The following is a 25,522-nucleotide window of genomic DNA, read 5'->3' on the forward strand; positions in this document are numbered from 1 at the left end:
TTCTCTTTGTTTTGACATAGAAAAGTATCCCAAGGAACCAGCAGTTAGCATAATGGCTATGTCACTGGACTCCTATGTAGTCGACCATGGTTTGAGTCCTGGACCCGGTGGCTTAAATTCATGCTGGGTGCATGTGTGAGCGTGCCCAAGATCCCGAGAGGAGAATGGAGGAGAAAGGATTGCAGTGTGGCCATCCTTCCTTGTGGGGGGGAGGGTGATTTCTCACTTTCTGTCTCTCTGGCTCTCTCTGTCTTTCTGGCGAGTGCACATGCCCTATAGAAAAAACCTCTCCAAAAGAAAGAAAGAAAGAAAGAAAAGTATCCCAAATAGGAAACACTTGGTTTGTTCTAGTTTTTAAACAAATTAATGTATTGCATAAAAAAATTTAAAAAAAAAACCCTCAAGTTACAAATACCAAATTGCTAACAGTCTTTATATCAGGGTAGATATGAAGATAGCAGAAATATTTTTATTTAGATGTTCTGCACTTTCCCATTATTAAAATATTTTTAAATCAATGTTTTGTTTTGTTTTATAATCAGGAAAAAGCCATTTGAAATTTGAAAAAGAAATTTCGGGCCAGCTTTGTGGCCTGGTGGATAAGAGAGCTGGATCCCACAAGGCTGACTACATCGTTAGAACCCTGACCTCAGCAGCTTGCAAAACCAACTGAGTGCTTGTTTGTGCATGTGCTTGCCCCACATCCCAACAGGATGGAGAAATGGAGGAAAAGAGATTGCAGTGTGACCCCACCCCATTAGGGGGTACTTTCTCTCTGTTTTTCTTTCTCTCTCTAGTGAGTGCACCCATGCTCTGACAAAAAAGAAATCCCTACAGTTGTCAATGGTAATTCTTCTTTAAAATCAGAGATGAAAAGGGTTTTCTTGTAGTCTGACTGTATAGAGACACAGGGAAGGAAGCTCAGCATCCATTAGAAAACAGAAAGAAGTGCTCTAGTAGGGCCTAGTGAGACATGTGGAATAGAGTTATAAATTGTTTGCATGTATTTTCAGCATCAGCCACAAACCTCCCTCCCCAAGGTTGTCCTTTATTCACCTTTGTGTCTCCCCCACACCCACTCCTGTCCATGAGAGATGTCCAAAAAATAATGGTAGGCCAAGCATGGAAGACAGATTGAGTGGGCTGATAAAGGAGAAGAAGGAGTGAGCTATAAATAAATAGCATTACTTCTAGAGGACTTCTCTCTATTAACTAGGAAAATCTCAGAAAGGAATACCTGAAATAGGAGAATGGAAAAATGCCTTCTGGTATCCACCCACAAATATTTATCTTGTTGTCTTTTAGATTTCATTTATGTGTTTGACCAATTATAGGTTTTCTTTTGTGCCACCTTGTGTGTTTCAACCCATCTGCAATCACAATGATAGCCTTAGAGTGCATTTTGTCCTTGCTCTCTCTGCACTGTCCATTGTTTGCTCTCTCACCACCTTCACTCCCACCCAGACTCCAGTCTGGGCCTTCTGGCCTTGGATTCCACCTTGCATTCCCTCTTTAGATCGCCTTTTTCACTGACGGCGCATGGAGTAATGTTCTACTTCCATTTGAATTTGCCATTTCTAGATTGATTTCTCTCAGTGGAAACAGACTGTCTCTCCTAAGACATGGGTGCAGGACATAACTATCCATGAAAAGCAAGTGCTGGTGCTGAGAGTGCAAATGGTGAATTGTTGGTGAATTCCTGGCTTCCGCGGGTCACATAGGAATTTAGTGAATGCTACATGCCCTCTTTCTAGAAAAGTGTACACATCTGAGAGTCATGTGAACAATTTTGGGGAGTTCATAGGCCATCTGAAGCCCATTCATTCCCCAAAGATTATGTATCCCTGCATTCCTGAAGCTGATGCATGCTCTACTTTAGGGTAGATAAAAAGGAATGTGTTCACTGGGAACTAAACTGTAAGTACAAAAAAGCATATTTCTAGCATTATTTTCATAGTTTGAACTACCTAGAGGCACAATGAACTGACGAGAAAGCCAGACTGGAGTGTTGCAGTTAATAGGAATGATGTTAGAACTGGAAAGAACAGTTTGTTGATATAACTTTTGGCAAATAGACATACAGCCAAGTGAAGTGTACACTATCTACTTTGAGTGGCTTTTAAACATTTGGGGCCAGATCATTTATATTTAAGGATGTACGTGTGTGTATGTGTGTGTGTGTGTGTGTGTGTGTGTGTAAGAGAGAGAGAAAACATGTGTAAGCATAAGTGTGAATGTGTATTCTAAATAACTGATAGAACTTAAGAGAGATTTTTGCTATAGGACATGTGTGCTTGCCAGAAAGACAGAGATCCTCCAATGACGTAACGATTACACCAAATATTAAAATATATTTCTGTTTGGTTTTTTTTTTGGAGAGGTTTTCGCTATAGAGCGCGTGCGCTCGCCAGACAGACAGAGAGAGACATAGAGCTAGAAAGCGAGAAATCACCCCCCAGAGGGGATGGTCACGCCGCAATCCCTTCTCCTCCATTCTCCTCTTGGGATCTTGGGCACGCACGCACACGCGCCCGGTGTGAGATTTAAGCCACCGGGTCTGGGATGCGAACCGCGGTCGACTACGTGGGAGTCCAGCAACATAAACATAGCCATTACGCTAACTGCTGGTTCCCTAAAATATATTTCTAAAAGAAATTATTATTATATTTTACTTCCAAATTTATATATATATATATATATACACAAACACATACACACATATATATATTTACACGTATATATGTACACATACATATATACAAATACATATGAAATATTCATTCCTTTTGGTGTTATAGACACTAACATGTTAATGTTGCTGTTCCTTTTTCAGGGTGGACAAGCTTTATTTATACCATATCTGGAGACGTGTATATTGGTAAGTTATGGGTATGTTGCTTTGGGTTTAATTACAAATTTTTTAAAGTGTTACTTCCAATTTACTGTGCCTGCTTTCCTCCCACAACAACCCTCTCTACATCCCAGCACAGGTACACCCAGGGCAGGGTACCTCTCAGCTTTTAGAATGTTCAGTGAGAATGTTTTTTTGGGAAAAAAAAACAAAGTAAGGCATTTCAGTGTGGCCTATATGCAGATAAAGGTTCTAGACACAATTTTTGTGTGTTGATACCTCACCAAGAGGTTGGGAACTTCATACTTTTTGTTAAAGGCACAGAGCTACAATGGGCTCCAAGGGGAGCAGGAATCTGTCTATCTCCTGGAAGGCGGAGAGAAGTGAGTTAGCAGCCCAAAGAGTTTCTGAGAAGTCTCAAAGTTAGTGTTCTCCTATTCTGAGCACGATATATTTGTTACTTGTTGAGTTGAGTCAAGAAAGAATCTTGGAAAGCTAGCCAACTCTCGTTTTATAGGTGAGGAACATGAGATCTAATTGTTTAACTTGCTAGAGTTACTCATTGATAGACTTAGTTAGTCCAGAATCACGGGCTCTTCAGTTTTGCTCTCACACCCCACCCCATCCTTTTTGTCTATTGACAACACAGAGACCATGGTATCTAACTTGTCTTTTCAAGTCTAATCCCTTAGCCAACCCAGCAGCTGCAGGACCAAGGGCTGGGGAGCTGGGGAGGGGCCTGCAGAACAAGTATCTACTCCCACTTTTCCTACCTCCTAGAAGTGGCCTTGGAAAAAGGCAGCCTGCATTATTGGGAGATTGTTATCAGTCATAGCAGATGCCGATGGTGCCCAGCCTGCAGCCCTGGGCCTCTTCTCCTCCAAGCCCACTGCCTGACTTCCAACTGATAAGTCTTCCCCGCCACTTTGCTTGATGATTTTCTCTGTACACTGGGAAGGCTGCTTTGCCCTAATCAGACAATTAATGCTCCTTGAAGCTGCTTGACCCCTCAAGTGGGATGACTCTGAGACCTGTGAAGAGCTCTTATCCTCAGTTTCCCCGTGAGATTGTGCTCAAGCTGCCCACAGTGAAAGTGTGCTCGATAGCATGCCCTCCATTGTCTGCCCTCCCTTTCCTGTCCAGTCCTTCTGACTTCTGGATTGTTGCTTCCTGAGATCACCTCTCAAACAAACTCCTTACAATATGCATCTCCAGCTGTGCTTCAGGGAAAACCCAAGGTACAAGAACCAGCTTCCCATTTCCCCCTTTGTCCCCATGGATAGGTGGTATGACTGGGAGTGAGGCATCCCAAGGTGCTGGCCAAGAATCCCCATTTCTCAGGCCTCCAGGGTTGGGTACTCTTCACTCCTCACACCTCCTTCCTCCTGCAGGGATGACATAAGGTTCCTGGGGCCCTAACAGGGTCACCTCTTTGAGCATTGCACTCCCAACTCTAGACAGCTGGCTTGCTGATTGTGTCTGCTCAGGATAGGAGGCCATCCTCGGAACTCTTAAAATCATTCTTTATATTCTGCATAAGGGTGTTCAGTTGCCTAAAGTTGTTCTTCTGAAAATAACTGTATTTTGAACTTATTCCTAATACAATGTAAACTGGCTTAGTTTCTCTTTCATTCAATAGCATTTCAGTTATGGGTCAAAGCAAAATTGGTTTATTTTAGCACTTGAGGTAGTGTGAAAAAAAAATCTAGTAGTAGTAGTATCAGAAGCCCATGTGCACACACATTAAATTATATTAACCATCTGGAAGAAATGAGACATTGTTTGTTTTTATGATCTGCAAATCCTGAGAATCACATAGTACTTCATAGAAATAGAGAGGACCTACATTTTTATGGAGGTAGCATTCCTAATTAATGATTTCAAGAGCAATAATATAATCTGCGCAAATGGAAAGTAATAAAGAAAGCACATGAATTCTGAGGTGGTAAGGATAGCAGAAAAGTTTGTGTAGATTGAGAAAAAGCAGAGGGAAGCAAACTCTGTGGCAAGGGCCAGATGACATATTTTTATGTTCACAGGCACGGTAGTCTCACTGTAATCTGCAGCTACTTAGACCTGCCTGCCATAGTGTGAAAGCAACCACAGATAATGTGTAACAGATGGAGCAGTTGTTCCAATAAAGCTTTATTAAAGGCCACTGAAATGGGAATTTTAGATATTTTTCATGAAAAACGTTTTATTTTTTACCCTTTAAAGAAGTAAAAACCAGGCCAGCCAGTGTTGGGTAGTTAATGCAGCTGGATCCCACATGGCCAATTGCATGGTTCAAGTCCTGGACCCAGTGGCTTTAAAAGTGTGGAAGGCACTTGTGTGTACATGCCCAAATTCATGAGAGGATAAAGGAGAATGGACTGCAACATGACCACCCCCAGGGGGCGCTTTCTCTTTCTCTCTCTCTCTCCATCTCCCTCCCTCTCCCTCTCCCTCTCCCTCTCTCTCTCTCTCTCCCTCTCCCTTCCTCCCTCCCTCTCTCTCTCTCTTTCTCTTTCTGGCAAGCATACATGCCCTGTAGAATATTTTTTAAAATAATGAAATAAAAGTATAAAAATAAAAGATTAAACAAGTAAAAACCTTTCATTAGCCTGAGCAGTCTACAGAATTTCAGTTGATTCTGGTTTAAATGATATTGTACAGGATATGGGACAAAACTTAACAGGTAATCTTCAAAAGCTGTCTTTTTCCCCCCAAAGTTTATTTATTTATTCCACAAGTAAAAGAGAGACAGAGAGAGAGAGTGACAGCACGCCCCCCCCCCAACAGAATCCCAACACCATACTCCACTCCAAGCCCCAGCCAGCTCTGGATCACAGGTATATGTGTGCCCAATGTATAGAGCGAGGTTGAGCGAGGTCTCAGGACTTGAATCAAGAACCTTCCAGCATGGGATTGCCCCACAGAGCATTGCATTTTACCACTGCACCACTGTCTGGACCCTTCACTCCCCCCTTTTTTTTTGGTTTATAAAGTATGTCTACTCACTAGAGAGACAGAGACAGAGAGAAAAAGAGAACTCGCCCCTCAAGGAAAATGGCCATTCTACAATACCATTTCCTCCTTTATCTTCTCAGGATTTTGGAAACACATGCACATGTCCTGGTGTGTTTTTTAAGCCTTCAGGTCCAGACTCAACCACACAAATGGCTGTGTGGGATCCAGCCTCCTTAACCACTGTGCCATCTGCTGACCCTTCAAAACCTTTTAAAAGCATTAGTTACAGCTTTATTTCAAGATAGGCCTTTAGTTGAAGAACTCAGCAAGTTAAAAGCTCGACAATTCTCAGGACAAGAGTGACCTGCCCATTCACTTGTTTTTCTTGAGGTCAGGCAGGATTTTCCTGAGTCATCTGAACTCACTGGCCTTGTCTCTCCTTATGACCATGGGCCATAAGAAGAAAACATCTGGCAAGAGATAGGGTTATGGTCAGTAGCCTTGGAGCAAAATTGCACCTGTCCAGAGTAAACTGGACCATGGAGAGAATTCAGCTCACAAAATTGGCCTCTTAGGACTCAGCCTTAACCAATGAGTAACTGGCCAAATGACCTCATTTGAATTTTATCGCCTTCCCTTCTTCTCACCCACCCCCTAATAGGGGTGTTAATGAGAAAAACAAAAGGGCAAGAACAAATCACCAGAGAAAAATAAATGACAAAATAGAAATAGCTTTTGAATGTGTACTGACTTATAAAATCTACAGAGAATTCAGAAAATGCTTTCTGACATGACTATCTCGATTTTATCTTTCTTATAAAAAACTAGGATGGCACCAACCAAACACAGAGAGCAGGAATTGATACGCAAATAATTGCCTTTTTCAAAATGTGAAACATCACTGTTCTGTCGAAGTAGATGTTATAAATATATGTACTTAGTTCATTGGGCTAGAATAAATAGGCTGCAATTTGGGTTGAGAAGATGATCTAGGGAGACGGCATAGAATGGAAATTTAGGAGGTCTATTTAAACATTAATTGATACAAGCAGTGCTTAAAGGATGGGCATTAGCAGATTTAGTTTGACTAGAGACTGTTGAAGTTTTGAACTTTAGAAAATAGTGGACATCTAACTTTGTCAAAGTTGTCAAAGTTAGACATTTAAAGTTCAAGGTAAGTAATGATGCCCTGGAGAAGAGAAGGTGTTAACAGAGCTAAAATGAGATGAGGGGAATGAGCATTTTCTTACTAAAATAAATTTTTCATTTGAGATCATTTGAAAGTATTAATTTTTTTTAGGATTTTTAATGTTTGATACATTTGCTTTTTTCAACAATGGAGAGCCTTCTAAGATGGCTGTTGAATAATAGCTTTAAAATTGTTTAGGGTTAAGGGGGAGAGACAGAAAGAGACTGAGACCGTTGACAACACTTATTGAGGCAAAAAGTCCTTTGACTAGCCCTTGGCTGGGATCTGTGCAGCATATGATAAAAAGAAAAATCAAAAGAAAATGAAAACTACATGGTCAGAAAACCAGTAGATCCCACAAAAAAACAATGAATCCCTTCCCTGCATCAGTAATGAAAATTATATCGCACATTAATGCAGAGATCTAAAGGGTAGGGGAGACTGTGTTCTGTATCTTTGAAGCTTGATATTGTTTATAGGTTTGAATGCTGGGTCCCTGGAAGGACCAATATCAAGTATACTGTCAGTGCTTAGAAAGTGTATTTGGATGGGACCAGCAGTTAGCATAATGGCTATGTCACTGGACTCCCAATGTAGTCGACCGTGGTTTGAGTCCCGGACCTGGTGGCATAAACTCATGCCGGGCACGTGTGCGTGCGTGCCCAAGATCCTGAGAGGAGAATGGAGGAGAAGGGATTGCAGCATGGCCATCCCCCCTGGGGGGTGATTTCTCACTTTCTGTTTCTCTGTCTCTCTCTGTCTTTCTGGCGAGCGCACACACCCTATAGAAAAAAAAAAAAAAAAACTCTCCAAAAAAAAAAAAAAAAGAAAAAGAAAGTGTGTTTGGAAATCTAAAACCATTTGTCTATGGTTATTGAAATGAAAGCTAAGTGGCTTATGAAGGCTGTAAAATGTTTCAGACTTATTCAAATAAATAATGATTCTTGCTTAGTTTGTACGTAACTGTTTACTTATGGTTCTGGGTGGTATTAAGAAGTTTAACATGGTTCCTGGGTTTTACAATAAAGGATAAGCGCCTGCTTAGGAGGCTGGAAGCTGCATGGGAGGCCCTGGTTTGGTAATACTAGCTAATTAGGTGACTGGGGCAAAAGGATCATGACACTGGCAAGATCCTGTCCAAAATACCTATAACTCTGTGTCCCTTCCCCCTTTCTCCCACACTCTCTCCGTCTTACGAAGTAAAAAGAAGTTGGGGAAACACAGATGTACACCAGAAGCCCTCTTAATTGACTTCCACTTCTCCAACTGAGTGGACTGGTGCTCTTAATTCCATGGTGAATACCTTGAGGGAGGTGCACAAACACCCGGGATCATCACTGGCTGAAGATGCTGCACTGACCTTAAAATAGGGCTTAAACTATGGTGCCCTTTTACAACTGTTTAGGCAAAACAAAATATTTGCAGTTATATTGTTTTCAGTTAAATTTTCCTTAACGGCACCATTAGATTTAGCATTCTTGGCAAAGATTCCCAATGGAAACTATTCATTATCTGATTTGGCTCTATTTATAATTGAAAGTAGTCAGAAACAATAAGATATATTTTCCTTGAGTCTTATTTTAGGTGCGGGAGATAACCAGATGGGTGAATTATCATAGATATGACCTGGAAATGAAGATAGAATCATTCTTTTTGTCACTCTGTTTTAAACATTTCATGTAGTAATACAGAAGCTGAAGGTATACTTACAGTTATTATTAACCCGGAAACCTGACTCCACTGTCTAGTAAGAAAGGTCTGCCTTATGGCGGAACATTTCAAATGACTTCTTCAGTATCACCACTACGATTGCAAAAATGAGCTGAACTTACATTCCGTATAAAGTTAGGATTAGAGCCCTTTGGACAAGCTGAACCCTTTGCTGCTAAATTAAAATTTCCTCACAGATCAATGAACAGCACAGTCAACCAAACCACTCTTAATAGGGCGGTCAGAAAAATACCAATTCAACATTATTTCGAGCACTGTCTCTTGTCAGCTCACTCCATTAAAATAGGGTGAAGGGGTTTATTAACTGTTTTGGCGTATGTATAATGAAATATCCTAAATGACAAAATTAGGGGCCAGGAGCGGACTACGTGGATAATGGGTGTCACATATAAATGAGTTGAAGATAAATATATGGTTTGTTGCTCCCAGGGGACTTCGGTAAAGCACACTTGATAAAATGCTACTCCATGTAACATTTAAAAATATTACCCACTGCTAAATGGGATTCTTTTCTTTTCTTTTCTTTTCTTTTGGAGAGGTTTTCGCTATAGGGTGCATGTGCTCGCCAGACAGAGAGAGACATAGAGACAGAAAGCGAGAAATCACCCCCCAGGGGGGATGGTCACACCGCAATCCCTTCTCCTCCATTCTCCTCTCGGGATCTTGGGCACGCACGCACGCACACGCGCCCGGCATGAGTTTTAAGCCACCAGGTCCGGGATGCGAACCACGGTCGACTACGTGGAAGTCCAGCGACATAGCCATTACGCTAACTGCTGGTTCCCTAAATGGGATTCTTTAACTCCTGGACTTGTCTATCACCACATCCCTATGTAAGTAGAAAATCAGTGGAGTTCTATCATTCACTTTCATGACATCTGTTAACCTAAATCTTTAACAGAAAAGAAACCTTCAATGTTGTGCTGGGGCCAGCTCTTGGCAGCTTGCAAGACCTCACGTGTGTGGCTTGAAATTGACCATGCTTTCAGTATTTACACCACAGAAATTAGCACACATAGTATATAAATCAAGTGTATTCTTTCCCCTCTTCCCTAAAAGACAGTTTAGCATGAACCAGCACAACACTGCCTCTGGGTCTTTAGTCATTTTTGTGCCATGGACCCTTTTGATGTCTGCCACTCCCTACCTCTTCACCCCAAATAATTTTTTTTTAATTCAGTGAATTCTTAAAATGTTAAAAGAACAAGTTTATGATATAGCTATATATGTGCTTCTCCAATGACATTTGAAGTAACATGATCTATCAACAGGTCTACTCTATATTCTAAGTAATGATCAGCATAAACTGTATTTTGACATATTTACAACATTGCAATGTGGTATGAAAATGTTTGTGATTCTAGTGGAGATGAAGTCATTGGCCCTTTGGTTTGTTGGCTGCATTCATGATTGATTAAAAAGCCATATTTCAATTAGGTGTCGATGAAAATAAACAGGCAGTTGTTTACCCATCCAAGTCTAGACATACTTTCAGTTTTATCCACAGACCCCTAGAGAGCACACTGACACCATTTTAAATACTCCTGCTCCATTAGAATCCTATGTCATGTTTGCAAGCTTCTTAGTGAATCCTGCTGCCTCATAGAAGTTATTTCCCAAGTGGAGGTGAGAAGTAGGACTTTAGAATATATAACTATATTTAGACTCTAGACAATATGAAGAGTCTTCAAAAGACGCATAGAAAATGCATATTATGAAAAAACTATGCATGAATTTTAATTGTTTTAATTGCTAAAGGGTGCATGTGCTTGCCATAATGTGAGACAGAGAGGGGAGAAAGCACCCCTCCATGGGATATGATCACAGTACAATCCCTTCTCCTCCATTTCTCCATCCTGTCAGGGTTTGGGGCATGCAGACATATGTGGCCACAATGTTTCTTAAGGCTTTGGGGCTAGGGATTTCAATCGTGGTCAGCCATGTGAGATCCAGCTCCCTTAATCACTAGGCAACAGAACCAGCCCAGACTTCAATTTTTTTTTTTTTACCAAAATTATCTAATACTTTAATTTCATTTTTCACGAACTTTTTGAAGTCCCTTTTATGCCCCAAATTCACAAATCATGTTTCTGTTTCTATAGTAATTCCTCAAGCTATTGTTTTCATTTAAATAAGCATTTTTCTTGTAGATTATTCAAACTTAACTCCAATGTGTTAAATGAATGCCCTTATTTATGTCCCAAAATGCCATATAGATGTATCTTCCTTGACATCATCATGGGCCGTTTACCCAATTTGGCGTCTTCTTCTGTTATCCATGCCTATTTGTTTGTTTGTTTTGTTTTACCTAACTGAAAGACTCTGCCCAAATATCATTCACCTTCTGCAGCCCCCTGTGGCTGTTATAGTCCACTTTGGCATCTACACTCTGCAGTTTCCTCTTGCAGAGCCACTATTGGAAGCTTCAGCTTAACACATCCTTCTGCTCCTGGTGAGAATCATGTTAGACTCCTCTCTTCCACTGTTGCCAAATCCTTTAGATTCTTAACTCCATCCCTGAAATCCATTGATCTTTCTGTTTTCACTCTCCCAATTCAGACTGTAATTTATGTTTATTTTGTTTGTTTTGTTTTGTTTTGTTTTGTTTTGTTTAGGTTTTTGCCACAGGGTGCATGCACTCATCAGAGAGAGACAGAGATAGATTGTGGGTAGGAAAGTAAGAAATCACACACACACACACACACACACACACACCCAGGGGGAATGACCATGCCACAATTTCTTCTCCATTCCCCTCCTGGGATCTTGGGCATGCATGCACATGCACCTGGCATGATTCTCAAGCCACCAGGTCTGGGACTCGAATTGTGGTTAGCCATGTGGGAGTCCAGCACCTCAACCATCACACCACCTGCTGGCCCTGACTGTAATTCATGTTTACCTAGACCAGGACAGCAAATTCATCACAAGTTATCGTACCTTCAGTCTTGCTCCCTCCAACTCAGTCCATTCTCTGCTTCCAGAGTTATTTCTCTAAGACACAGATCTGACCATCTTTTCTTTCTTATACATTCATGTCATTGCATTTGTGAATACTTATGCAAACACACCTTCCTCAGGGGCTCTCTATTTTATATGGGTAAACTTGGCTTTTGAGGCTTTCCTTAATCTAAAACCAATTTGCATTTTCATTATTCTTCCCAGAAGAATATTCTAGGAATGGCAGAAGGTTGATGGTTCCCCCTTAAATGCCCACACGTTACCTTTGCAGCAGCATCTGCCCTTTTATCTAGAATGTCCTTCTTTCCAGCTTTGCCTTCTGTAGGTGAGTGTTATTCTGCAGATCTCTGTTCAGGCCTTATCTACTCCACAACAAATTTCTGGATTTTCTAGAACCGGATGAGCCTCTACCATCCCTGTTTTCTTATTCAACTTTGCTTATCATTGCCTTTAAGAGGCAATTTCATTTCTATTGCATTATTTCATCTGTGAACCTCTCCATAGAAGAGATGGAAACTTATCCCTCCTGAAGAACTCTCCACAACAGTTAGGGCCTTGCTCATTGTTCAGTAGCTCTCCCACTTACTTATTGTTCAATGGGATTATTCTCTGATTGTTTTATGTGTGTAGTTTGCTTGATGATATTTTAAGTTACTTGTATGCAAAGGAATCTGCTTTGTATTTTCCTGCAGTACTCAGCAGTTGTAGATATCCGATAAATACTTGTTACACTGCATTAATAATGGCACTTGATAATTTTCCTAAGTATGCTTACTTTTTATAAAGTTTATAGTTTACCCAAAGAAACATCCTATGAGCACATAATGTCAAAGTCTTTGCTTACCAATAGAACTATTTGGGCATGACATAAAAAGGGAAAATGAAAGCACAATTCAGGATTCCCCTCTGTTTTCTTTTCTGCATTGAAAACCAAGCAGTTTCAAACTTTAATAATAGCAAATACAAGCTATTTAAGGAGCTTTATAAGTCTGTTATTTTTTAAATGAATATTCTGGTGCTTCGTAGTTAACCAAATATATAAACATATGATAATTGTACTATGAATATCAAAGTTGGTGGGCCATCTTTTTTTGTAGGGCCTGATGCTGCACAACAGAAAATAGAACCTCATCACACTGCAGTGCTCGGGGAGGGTGACAGTGTCCAGGTGGAGAACAAGGTAAGTGTTAAAAAGCCTTTAATTTCTCAACTTGTACTTTCTAAATTGGATTGTTGAGAAAGTCATAATGCTTTTTTTTTTTTTTTGGAGAGATTTTCACTGTAGGGCGCGTGCGCTCGCCAGACAGACAGAGAGAGACATAGAGACAGAAAGTGAGAAATCACCCCCCAGGGGGGATGGTCACACCGCAATCCCTTCTCCTCCATTCTCCTCTCGGGATCTTGGGCACGCACACACACGCGCCTGTCGTGAGTTTTAAGCCACCAGGTCCAGGACGCAAACCGCAGTTGACTACGTGGGAGTCCAGCGACATAGCCATTACGCTAACTGCTGGTTCCCAGTCATAATGCATTTTTGCATAAAAAAGTACATCATGACTTTCCCAACAACCTAATAGTTTCTAGAAACAATGCTTACATCTCTTTTAGAGTAAGAAATTTTTTTCTTTTCCTTGGTAAAGAAATGTTGCTGCAAATTTATCAGTCCTTTTCATGAATTCCCTCTATTTCTATCGGTATATTTTCAAGTTTTATTGATTCTTTATCCTCAAGCATCATGTAAAGTCCCTATTTTTTGACCTCCAGAAATTTGAGTCTGAAGGCAACACATCTTTACTGTCTCTTAGTTTTATTGCTTTATATAATTGATTTATTTTCTTTTTAGCGTAAATGAAAATGAATCAGCACTCTAGAAGCAGAGTATAGATGTGCATGCATACTCACAGAGTCCTTTGCAAGTAATCCCCATTTTAAACCAGGAGGACCATAGTCCTTTTGTGATGAATTCTTTCTTTTGAAGTAGAATTTTTGATATTTTAGGAGTCCAGGGAGGGTTTATTTCCAAGTTTCCAAGTTCCTTTCTTGTGTCTATCTTATTCCCTTGGATAATCTGTGAGTCTGCTAAGCCAATCCATTTTGTGCTATTCTAATAAAGAGGATTGTGCAAAGGCTCCTGAAAGATGAATTTTGAAAAGCAGGGATGAAAACTATTTCAGTATGCAGGTGACTGGTGGGGAAGCAGTCTGACTTACTTCTGCCCTTTGGCCTTGGGACTAGAGAATGCAGTGTTTTGGCAGTATTAGTCTATTTTAGTCCACTTTGCTGGCAACTCACCTAGTACTGCTTTAATCATCTGCAGTATCACCGCGAACTGTGAAGTAAACAGAAAAAAGATCTCATGAGCACCAGAAAAATGTATATCACAGAATCTCCGTCCTTCAATATTAGATGGAAACATATGAAAGTACCATTTTTGACCTACAAAAATAATAGTTTCATATATTTCAATCCAGTACAGGAAGGAGGCATAAAAGCTACATGGAGACCACAGCCTACTGATATCAGATTCATCTGTAACATTATCTAGTTAAACTGGGCAACCTTAGCTCTTCCTATAATATATCAAAAAGCACATTGCAGATAATAAAGGTTTGGAAGCTAAAACAGATCATCAGAAAGAAGAGAGGACCCAGAAAGGCATAGGGCAGCTAGGATAGAAAAGAGTTGACTGAAACCATCAACTCATTGGCAAGCAGTACTCCTGGCTCCAGAGGCATCATCTTGCTATGTGTATATGGAATTATGTGTGTAAGCATAGCCTGAGCCATCAAAACCTTAGAAAGATTGGGACCAGCAGTTAGCGTAATGGCTATGTCGCTGAACTCCCATGTAGCCGACTGCGGTTCGAGTCCCAGACCCGGTGGCTTAAACTCACGCCGGGCGTGTGTGTGTGCATGCCCAAGATCCCGAGAGGAGAATGGAGGAGAAGGGATTGCCGTGTGGCCATCCCCTCTGGGGAGGGGGGTGATTTCTCGTTTTCTCTCTCTCTGTCTTCTTTGTCTTTCTGGTGAGCACATGCACCCTATAGCAAAAACCTCTCAAAAACAAACAAACAAACAAACAAACAACCTTGAAAGATTTCTATGGAAACAAAAATCTACATATAAAGAAATAGCATTATATGTAAATAAAGGTTGGGACCAGCAGTTAGCGTAATGGCTATGTCACTGGATTCCCATGTAGTCGACAGCGGTTCAAATCCCAGACCCAGTGGCTTAAACTCATGCCGAGCGTGTGTGCATGCCCAAGATCCTGAGAGGAGAATGGAGGAGAAGGGATTGTGGCATGGCCATCCTGCTGGGGGTTGATTTCTCACTTTCTGTCTCTCTGGTGAGTGCACATGCCCTATAGCAAAAAAATCCTTTCAAAAAAAAAAAAAAAAGAAGAAAGGTCATTGTCACTTACATCAGAGAAATATAGACAGGTTCCCTTAGATTACAACTGAAAAGAAATTGCAAAGATATGAATCTTAGCTTGGCCTCTTGTCACTTAGCTATGTGATTTTGGACATGTTCCTAAACTTCTCTGAGCTTCAGTTTCTTTGTCTGCAAAACTGAAATGATGATGCAAATTGCCTGGAATTATAAGGAAGATTATTTGAGATTATGTATAGATCTAGGATAGGGGGCCAATAGACCAAATACATACTTGTTTTCATAAATAAAGTTTCTTGGACCACATCTACACCCCTTAGTTTATGTATTATCTATGGATTCTTTCACACCACAAAACATGGAATTGAGTAGCTATGACAGAGACTGGATGACCCACAAAACCTAACATTCTATGGCTATTTACAGAAAATTTTGTCGATCTCCAGTCTAGTATTATTGTGGGTGCCTAATAGTGGCAGCTGGGAAGTTCACTAATCTAAACACCTCATTGAGTAGATAGTCTTAAGAGATTCATATGCCTAATGAAGATTTATACCTTAGGCCCAAAGGCTCAGAGCATATAGTGGATTGTCAGAAAAGTCATGACACATTTTGCATAGAAAAAATATGTCATGACTTTTCTGACAATCCAATAGTTTCTGCAGCAGGAAGAAGGCCTAAAGATCCCTGACTCACTCAGACTTCAAGCCAGGGTTATCCTCACTTGGAACTAACCTTAGCCCAAAGACTTGACTAAGAAGGAAAATGTGTCTTTCTGATCTGCCCCTAATCCCATTTGCACTAAGCTGTGGTCAAGAATAAGGAGCACAAGTGACCCCATAACCTAGTGGCTAAGGGAATCAGATCCCACATAGCCAACTGTGGTTTGAATCCTGACCCTGAAAGCTTGAGAAACACGCTGAATGCATGTGAGTGCATGTCCAAACCCCAACAAGATAGAGAAATGGAGAAGATTGTAGCATAACAATGCCCCATTAATGGGTGCTTTCTCCCCCCGTCTCTCTGTCTCTGTCTCTCTTTGGTGAACACACTTGCCCTCTTAACAATTAAAAAAAAAGGAAAAGAGAAAGAAGAAAGAAAAGGAAAGAAAGAGAAGAAAGAGAGAAAAAAAGAAAACAAAAAAGAAGAGCTGATTTACTCCCTGGATTCCTTCTGGCTCTGTTCTTTCTGAGCTGTCACCACTCCTTGTTTCCATTCCCCCATCATATGCCCAGCTTCCTGATTCACCAGTAGTGCGTGCAGTTTACTCTACAGTGACTAATCTCTAGGGCAGGAGAAGAGAGCAAGGAAGAGATGACAGAGAAGACCATGCCTTCTCGCTACTCCAGGTTTCCTCACACAAATTAGCATTTTAGATCCATCTCAAGCCAGCCTATGTCAGCCTGCAGGGACTCCTGACTTCCACACTCAGAGAGTAGGTTGCCTTTTGTGACCCATGATTTTGAATGGTGCGTGGCAATTGCAGGGAGATTGGTTATGCTAGATTTGAGTTTTTAGGGACCAGGCAGTGGTGAAGCAGTGGCACAGCTGAACTCACATGTAACTCCCTGGTCATGCCAGGTGTGCATGCATGTGCCCATGGTCCAGGCTGGCCAAGACTGAGTGATGGTTGTTGATAGTTTCATGATCAGGAGCACATGAGTTTGATATGAAGGGCTCCAACTTACCTTAAACCCATGTTTGTGTTAATATCCTGATGAGATGGTCTTAAGCCTCATGAATTAGCAAATTTGCCCATAAGTACCAAGGTTAAAAGTCAACTGCAGTTAATCTGGAAGCACATTCAGTCACTGAATGAGGCCACAAAAGGGGAATGGGTGAAGTCTAGTGGAGAAGTCTGTAGACCCGGAGCCTTGTATTTGGGGGTGGGTCTCAACTAGTATTGGTCAACAAGGTGAGCAGTGTGGAGAGTGGCCAATCTGAGCAAACATGATGACCTTTATAGGCAGAAAGGAGCTTCTGTGAGCTTTATTTGCCTGGCTATGAAGTCATTTGCATACGAAAACACTATCTGCCTGTTGTTGATACTGGTAACACAGAGCAGTATTAGGCTAAAAGAAGCCACATGTGTTTATCAGATTTCACCTCAAAAAGATTAGAGAAATTACATGGCATCAGTCTTTTTCGCATGTTCAGATGATTTACATCCCAAAGCAAGTGGCTTTGCATTCCATTTCCTCTTCCTTCATTTTCTGCCCTATAAAATAATAAACCTGAGGGTGGTTCGAGGTCATGGCTTTCTCCATCAGAGAAGTTGGGCCCACTCGATCCTTGCTTTCTATACTCATGTGTCTTTGTGTGTTTGTTGTTATGTTTATTTCTTATCCACAGCCTTACCACTCAGAATTCATGTTCTGCCTAGCCAGTCCTGGTAGAGCAGTCTGGAAGAAGAGCTGGATATGCATGGAGGAGGAGGAGCTGGAACCTACCAGAACCTCTGTCTCCTCCTTCTATTGCCATCTACTCACCATGTTCCAATTTAACTAAGTTGCCAGAGCACAAAGCACCATCTGGAAGTAGATCTACTGGGTTGTTGGAAAACTCAAAACATATTTTTCCTAAGATTTTCTATGTAAACTCTTACAGTTATAACATGTTGATTGCTTGAAATGTTTAAATAATATTCTATAACAAAATGATCTACTTTTTTTTAAGAGAGATTTTTGCTATAGGGCACATGTGCTTCCAGAGAGAGAGAGAGAGAGAGAGAAAGAAGACAGAGACAGCAAGCAAGAAATCATCCTCCAAGGGGAATGGCCACACCACAATCCTTTCTCCTCCATTATCCTCCTGGGATTTTAGGCATCCATGCATACACACCCAGTGTGAGTTTTAAGTTTCTAGGTCCAGGACTTGAACTGAGGTCAACTACATGGGAGTCCAGTGACATAACCATTATGCCATCTACTGGTCCCTCTACTGATTATTAATCCTGAAATGCATATGATTATAAAGTGATTCCCCAAACACAAACTTCAGAATATATATATTTTATGTTTCTTTTGAACTTTTAAAATTAGCACATTTATTGCAGTCATATTTTTAAAATACAGAAAAGCATAAAGAATAAAATAAAATCTCCCTAAATTCCCATTATTCAGAAATAACCAACACTGATGTTTTGGTATGTTTCTTTCCTAACTTTTAAATACATGGTTCTTTTTGATTTCCCTAAAAGTGAAAATCATACTACCTATACCATTTGTGACACTTTAAAATACATATGAACATTGTATTGCACATTTAGATATTTTTTGAGAAAGTGAATTTTTACAGCCATATAAAACTTCATCTTACAAAGATATCACAATCATCAAACCAACCCATCATTATTTCAACTGTTTCTAATTTTTGCAGTGCTAAATCACACTACAATGAAGAAATTGTGTGAAACTGATTATTCCCATATTACTAAATATGGCCTTACTGGATCAGAGGACATCAGCAATATTTAGGGTTTTGAGTCATATTGTCAATTTGTTCTCTGGAAGGACCACTGTACCAACTTAAATCTCCCAAACAATACGTGAAAGTGTATCTTTTCTTGCATCCTCACTAGCACTAAATACTATAATTAGTATTTTTCCAGTTTGGGGAAAATAATTCTTAATTCTAAACAAAAACTTTTATAGGCTGTTAACATAATGAGGGGCCTGATGGAGAAAAATTTGCCTAAAAAGATGTCCTTGGGATGCTTTGGTTTTTATAAGGCTCAATTTTTGAGGCATATTTTACATTAATAGTAATAAATGTCAAAAGTAACAAAATTATGTTTTTGGATTTGAATATGTAATCTTCTCTTTTAAAAATTATATTGTTAGTGAAAAATAATAAACCCTATAATAAGCCAGTTCAATTATCTAATTTGTCACAAAGATGTTTTCAGTTAAAGAAAATTCTAATTTAATTTCTTTATGTTTAATTTGAAAGCATTAATATTTTGATGATCTGACTTATTCTTGAGTTCTAATTGCTACTAAACATCTTAAAGAATAAATGTCTCCATATTGAGTATTGCACAAAAAATGTTTTTGGAATTTCTATTCAGAATTACATTATTATTCTGAACATTGTTCATTTGGCTAGCAAGTCAAATTTAAATTGTTCCCAATTTGACATTCAAAAATAAGCATGTTTATTGTTCAATGCTTTTTTTTGTTAATTTTAGGATCCTGAGAGAAGCCACTTTGTCTTAATTGCTGGAGAGCCATTAAGAGAACCAGTTGTCCAACATGGTAAGCCCTAAATAGGATTTGCTTGGCTGCTTTTCTTGTTCTTTGAAGTAATGAAATTGTATAGTAGTACTGGGAGACTAGCTGGATTTTTGTCCTGTCTCTCCACCTACAAATCTGAGAACTTTGTTTAATTTCTCCATTATTAGAGAAAAATATATGCATTTTAATAATTCCACCATCGGCTCATCCTCCCAGGCCAGACACCTTCTCTACAATGATGCTCATCCTCTCAACAAACCACAAATCAGATCATGTTACTTAACTCTTCAGTGATTTCTTGATACCCTGCAGAATTATGTTCAAACTTCTTACAGGTGGCATCCAAAGCCCAGAAGGATCTGGCTTCCTCCTACTTATGAGATCCCCGTTCTTTTCCCTCCTCCCAGCACTGATTAATTCTTCTAGCATACTAGTCCTGAAAATGCTTTTCCTCCACGTATGACTGTTCAAACTTCACTGCCTCCATGAATCCTTTTCTGGACCCATCCTTCTTCCCTTTCTATGATGATTCTATGGATTTTACATACTTTTATCATTCCATGATTCACACTGTTTTGTTATGATTTGTTTTTGTATCTGTCGGTATAATAGATTTGAGGGCCCTTGAGGTGAGAGCCTGTCATTCATTTCATCTTTATGTCTCTAGCTCCTAGCACAGTGTCATTTAATGGCACTCAGTACTTAATAGATAGGTACATGAATGAATGAATGAATTTATATGCCTTCTGCTGGACTTTCCATTCTTATGACATTCAATTCCCCACAAATTCCCCAAGGGCCTCAACATTATCAAGGTACATTATCCTATGTCTTCCTTCTCAGATTTTAAATTATAGTGACCACCAACTCTATGTTCATATGCTAATAATGGTTAATAATGTGTTATTCCCTCTAAGTAATACAAGTATATGTTTTTGTTTTGTTTTGTTTTTGTTTTTTAACTTTTGTACTGTCTATGGTGCTTTTGCACCTTAGGAGGAGTAGTTGTGTGACCCACAACATCTACAATATATACTGTCTGGCCGTTTACTGAAAAAGTTTGCCAACTGCTAGAGAATCCAAAGTATGATGCTATCTCTTTCAGTTTATTTATTTTTTTCTTTTATGAAAGAGAGAGACAGACAGGCATCCTAGATAGGTCTTATCCTACTATGTCATCCCCCTCCACCACCTTTCAGCCAGACAAGATTGTAAGTGTGCCCATGGGCACTTCTAGCATGTTCAGGTTGCCTCAGGCTTTAAACACCAGGCCTTCTCATATGGTTCCAGCATTTCACAGTGGCACACTACAACCTGTGCCACCACACCTGGACCTGTGATGTGTTCTTTTTTATTATTTTAATTTTTAAAATTGTTATTATTAACGACTTGAAATTTTTTAATCTCCTGTTTATTGTCAATGAGGTAGTACTTACTTTTTGAAAATGACTTAGACCCCTCATATAAGAATAAAGCCTCATAATCTGCTTAGATATCAAAATTATGATGAGAGCTGCCAGCTCTTTGTAGTAGGTTGGTTCCGTTTTTGCCAGCAGCTAATGTTATAAAAATAATAACTGCAAATCTAAGAGTATTTTGAATAAAGAGACTGCTGCTGCTGAGGAACCTGCAGTAGATGGATGAGATGCAGTTGCATTCATTTTTATGAACCTTAGTTCTTCTCATTTATAATCAGACACAAGCCTGGTCAAGAAACTCATCTTGTAGTCCTTAGGGACAGAATGCTGCGAAAATAGACTTTTACTGTTTAGATCTTACTGGATTTTGTTTCAAATTAAGAACTACAAAAACTCATGCCACTTTGAGTGATAGAAGAAAATATTGTCACCTGGAACTTGCTGAATGTCTTTTTCTACCATAGGTCCGTTTGTGATGAACACCAATGAAGAGATTTCTCAGGCTATTCTTGATTTCAGAAATGCCAAAAATAGGTTTGAAAGGGCCAGAACTTGGAAGTCAAAGATCGGGAACTAGTAAAGAACACAAGAGCAGATCTCCACAGTTTCTTAGAATTTTGCTCTTTGTGACATCCAACCATTCAAGGCATTCAATTTCTAAAGCTGACCAAGCCAGCATTTCCTAAGAATTCCACATTAAAGTGATAACACAATTTTTGTAGCAATGCACATAGGATGTTACCTGGCACATGCAAATAAACCTAATCGTTGCTTCCTTAAAAATCAGTGTTCTTCATTTTGACCTAATCCACTAATGTTTTCTTTAAAAATCGTTTTATGTAACGTTTGCCTTTTCATTTGTGCAGTATGGGTATCGTTATTTTTGTGATGTTCAGGGTTTTAAAAGCATATTTGATTGCTTTCCACGTGTCACAGGCAGTAGACGCATGAGCGTCTGAGATCCCTTCCATCAAGACTGTGTGCTGCGGTTTCATGTTACAGGTTATCTGCTTTTAAATAACAGCAGCTCTGAGCATTTGAGTCAGTCTTCCAAACTGCCCTGCTATTGGTAGGGACACAACACAATTGCAGCCAAGACTCCCCTGTATCTTCTGCCAAAATCTGTGTCAGATTGAAGACACATGCGTCTGCAAACTTCCATGAAGGCTGTGAAAAAAGTTTTAATCCAGAGTCGCGTTCCAGCTCTCTGTAGCTGCAAGCACTGGTGGCTGTACCACTTCCTTACAAAGCAACTAGAACCCAGTGCCTAGGGTGGAGAGATTGTTTTTTTCATTTGCTGGACATGAAATGAATTTAGAGTGCTGATTTCAGACAGAAGACATGTCTACCTCCTGACAATTTTTGGAGCATGGGTACATTTTAAATTTTTTTTCATCTCTCTCCACCCCACCTCACCCCCAAGATTGTACCAAAAAACGTACCTTGCCTAATTGGAGTCATTTGATTGGATTTTGATCAGCACTGATTATTTGTTTTTCCATGTGAAGTTTGGGGGTTTTGAACTCTCCCTCTGGAGAATGCCTTTTGCAACGATTTTCTCTAGCTGCTTAATGTCAACTGTTTAGTAATCAGTGGATATTAAAATATTCAAAATGTACAGAGAGTGGGCAGTGGTGAATATTTTCATGATGTCTTACGCACAGCTGGTGCAGGGCTCCAGTAATGAACAAGGACCAGTGAAGGTAGGTGAGCTCAATTTTTAATGTGGTGAAGATTCTTTTTATTGGATTATGCAGAGGACTTTCTTTGGCCTTACTATTTTTGAAACAGTATAAAAATGCAGAAGACTCCTAGTAGCGGACAGGATGTATCCTGCCTTTGTGAGTGACTGTTCTGTTTCTCAGGCTTATTAAGCTTCTTGCCACGAGTATTTGAAGATGCTGGGAGTTTTTGTGTTAGGGTTTCTTTTTTCTTGTTTTTTTTTTTTTTTTTTTTTTACGTCAGAGTTTTTTTTATTACATTTTTTTATTATTATTATAATTTTTTTTTTCTTTTCTCATCACAACACACATACTATATGGGGATGACACAATGGTTTTCTAGTGAAGCACTGATGGGTTTTTATGTCACAGATAACTTTGTGGGTCATTTATTTTTAGGTTGTTTATAAGCAGCAAAGGTTAGTTTATTTCTTCTGAAAGTTGAAAATTATAGTGCTTTCTACAGACATTTTGCATCTGGTTTTGCAAATTACCTGTTGCCACCTTCCAGAAAAAGATTTTCTCAAAGGTTGTTTTGGGCTTTTTTGCTTCTGGAAAAGTAATCAAACCCAGGAATCAAACCTTTGGTTCTATGAGCAAGCATGTAGTAGAGTTGAATGAGCTGAGAGTAATGACAGCAAAGGAAAAAAAGGGCAGTATTTTGCCCAATTTTATGTATTTCACAGATGATATAAGCTTTTTATATTGTATAAGCTTTTTATTTTGAAAATGACTCAGCTGTAATTGTTTCAACTGAAGGGTGCTAAATCACTCTTGATCTAGGGATTTCTGATCATGAACAATCAAATGCAGGCTTGTGCTTTTGTAGCTGTGGTTTAAGACATGCATTTTCTTTTCTTGTTTTTTAAGGTTTTTGCCATAGAGTGCATGTACTTGCAGGAGAGAGACAGGGAGTGAGGGGAAAGTGAGAAATCAACTCCTGGGGGGATGGCCATGTTGTAATCCCATCTACATTCTCCTCTTGGGATTTTGGGCATGCATGCACACGTGCTTGTCATGATTTTCAAGCTGCCAGGCCCAAGACTTGAACCATGGTCAGCCATGTGGGAGTCCAGCACTTTAACCACCATGCCAACTGCTGGCCCTAAGACATACATTTTCAACAGGAGAAAATTGGTTCATACGGCATGGAAAAGTTTTACTCTTGCTATATAAAGCACAGGTATACATGCAGTGCATACACAGCTATACAGCATGTCTGTATTAAAATTTCATAGGAAACAAATTTCTGAAAGACTCTTATTTAGCATTGGTGAAGGCAGAAGGTGAAGGTTGATAACAGAAAGGTTAAGGGTAGAGTCACCTTGTCTAGCAGTCTATGCCTTCCCAACTTTTCAAACCCTGATGTACAAAGAGAAATCACAGCCTTCACCTCTACTGCCACCGGCCTTGATGTGGGATCTCAGTGCCAGATGGTAGGTAAAAGAGAATCCAATTTTGAGCTTAGATAACAGGAGGGAAATACCTCTGACCTCTTTGAAGCAAGTAAGCCTTTTCAGATTATACAGCTTTTTTTTTTTTTTTAAGGTCCACAAAACTCAGGAATCCTTCAGATGTGCTGGACATATCAGGATGTAAAATGCTCCCATTTTAGTTTTAAAACATCACTTTTTTTGATGGGATAAGAGAAGCAACTTCTAATCGTTGGAAAAAGTAATCTTCTTTAGGTTTTTCAGCTCTTTTAAGAAGCTTAAACACCAAGAATTCCTTAGGTACCCTTGGCACAGTGAGGTTGCGAATGTTTCAAGTTTAGTGTTAACATATAAAACTTGTTTCATGGGACAGTGGATGAAACAGCTGAATTTGCACGTGGCAGAAAACATGTCCTCATATATAGAAGGTGTGGTATTACATGCTTACTAATGTTTCAGAAATTTTTTTTTCTTTAGCTATCAGAATTTCCTTTAAAAGCTGACCCAACTGCCAGCTCAATTCAGTTGTTTCTGATATGAGAGACAGCGCTGCCTATAGTTAGGTAGAAGTTTTGTCATCTATGTGATTGGGTGTTGAGGGGTAATGAGGTGTGTCATACTGGCTATAGTTTTCTTTTCCCCCAAACATTTTCTTAAGCCAAAATCTGAGACATATTTTTCTTAATGTTTTTCTTATTGAGATTAAAATTCAGGATGATAATGGCTTATGATACTGGTATTTGAATGCTGCTTTTTGAGATAGATACAGTATTTATTATAAGAAATTTTCATGGATCACAGCATGATCACACCCCATTGGAGGGGTGCTTTCTCCCGCACCCCCTTTCTCTCTCTCTCTCTCTCTCTCTCTCTCTCTCTCTGGCAAGTGCATGTGCCCTGTGGGAATTTTTAAAAAACTGTTTTTTGAAAAAAAGTTCCTTGGTCCTCCTCAGAACATGTCCATGAGCATGCTCATCTCTCCCCTCCTAAAATCTCTTCCCCGGGATGGATGGTGATGGATGGTGATTCTGTCCCCAAGTCACTCTCCTTCCTTCTGCCTCTGCACCCCAGCCCAGTCCTCAGTTTCTAGTTTTGAATATTGTCCTGTTTTTTCAGCTTAGACTAGCATTGCCTCTGCTACAGTTCTACGAGTCTGAATATTTTCTGCAGCAACCATGTAAACAGCTTCTAGTACCCTGGACAATTGTGGCTTAGTGCCTTTTGAGTGGAGCCATCTTGATTTCGTTAATCCTGCCACTTGTGCTTAGAGAGCTAGCTGTGGGGGTCAGCAGTGCCTGGCACATGTGGACTGAAACAGATCTGTTTGGACATCTCAATTCGAATCCATGGCATATACTGCTTAGCTCTTATGTTTTTCAGCCCAAGAACACATTTGCTTGTAGAAATGAAGGTAACTCTGAAAAAAAATGAATGAATGAATTGTCCAATTGGAAAGTTCTAATAAGAGACGAGGAAGTCTTTATAAACTAGACACCACAATGAATCAAAGCCTTCACACATAGGACAGCCGGGGCTTTCATGAACCAGGGCACCCTCAAGGTGTCTTCTTTTCTTTTCTTTTCTTTTCTTTTCTTTTTTTTTTTTTTTTTTTCAAGACCTCCGAGGTTTTTCATTCCTTTTC

At 39.7% G+C, this 25,522-nt stretch overlaps 2 protein-coding genes across 3 annotated transcripts in view; both read left to right on the forward strand.

Moving 5' to 3' along the window:
* Positions 1-21,509, forward strand: part of PIR (pirin) — a 94,187-nt gene extending 72,678 nt beyond the window's left edge. For both annotated transcript variants that reach the window (XM_006164694.3, XM_014582614.2), the window contains exons 7-10: positions 2,834-2,878; positions 12,779-12,861; positions 19,263-19,329; positions 21,191-21,509. In XM_006164694.3, the coding sequence (XP_006164756.1) occupies positions 2,834-2,878; positions 12,779-12,861; positions 19,263-19,329; positions 21,191-21,303 (308 nt within the window). In that variant the 3' untranslated portion in view covers positions 21,304-21,509. The remainder of the gene's footprint in view (positions 1-2,833; positions 2,879-12,778; positions 12,862-19,262; positions 19,330-21,190) is intronic.
* A 369-nt stretch (positions 21,510-21,878) lies between these two features.
* VEGFD (vascular endothelial growth factor D) overlaps positions 21,879-25,522 on the forward strand; it is a 30,273-nt gene continuing 26,629 nt past the window's right edge. The window contains exon 1 of the mRNA XM_006164695.3: positions 21,879-22,429. Coding sequence (XP_006164757.1) covers positions 22,340-22,429 — 90 coding nt within the window. The 5' untranslated portion in view covers positions 21,879-22,339. The remainder of the gene's footprint in view (positions 22,430-25,522) is intronic.

This window comes from Tupaia chinensis, unplaced genomic scaffold (genome assembly GCF_000334495.1).
Source record: "Tupaia chinensis unplaced genomic scaffold, TupChi_1.0 Scaffold143678_1, whole genome shotgun sequence".
NCBI classification, from domain to species: domain Eukaryota; kingdom Metazoa; phylum Chordata; class Mammalia; order Scandentia; family Tupaiidae; genus Tupaia; species Tupaia belangeri.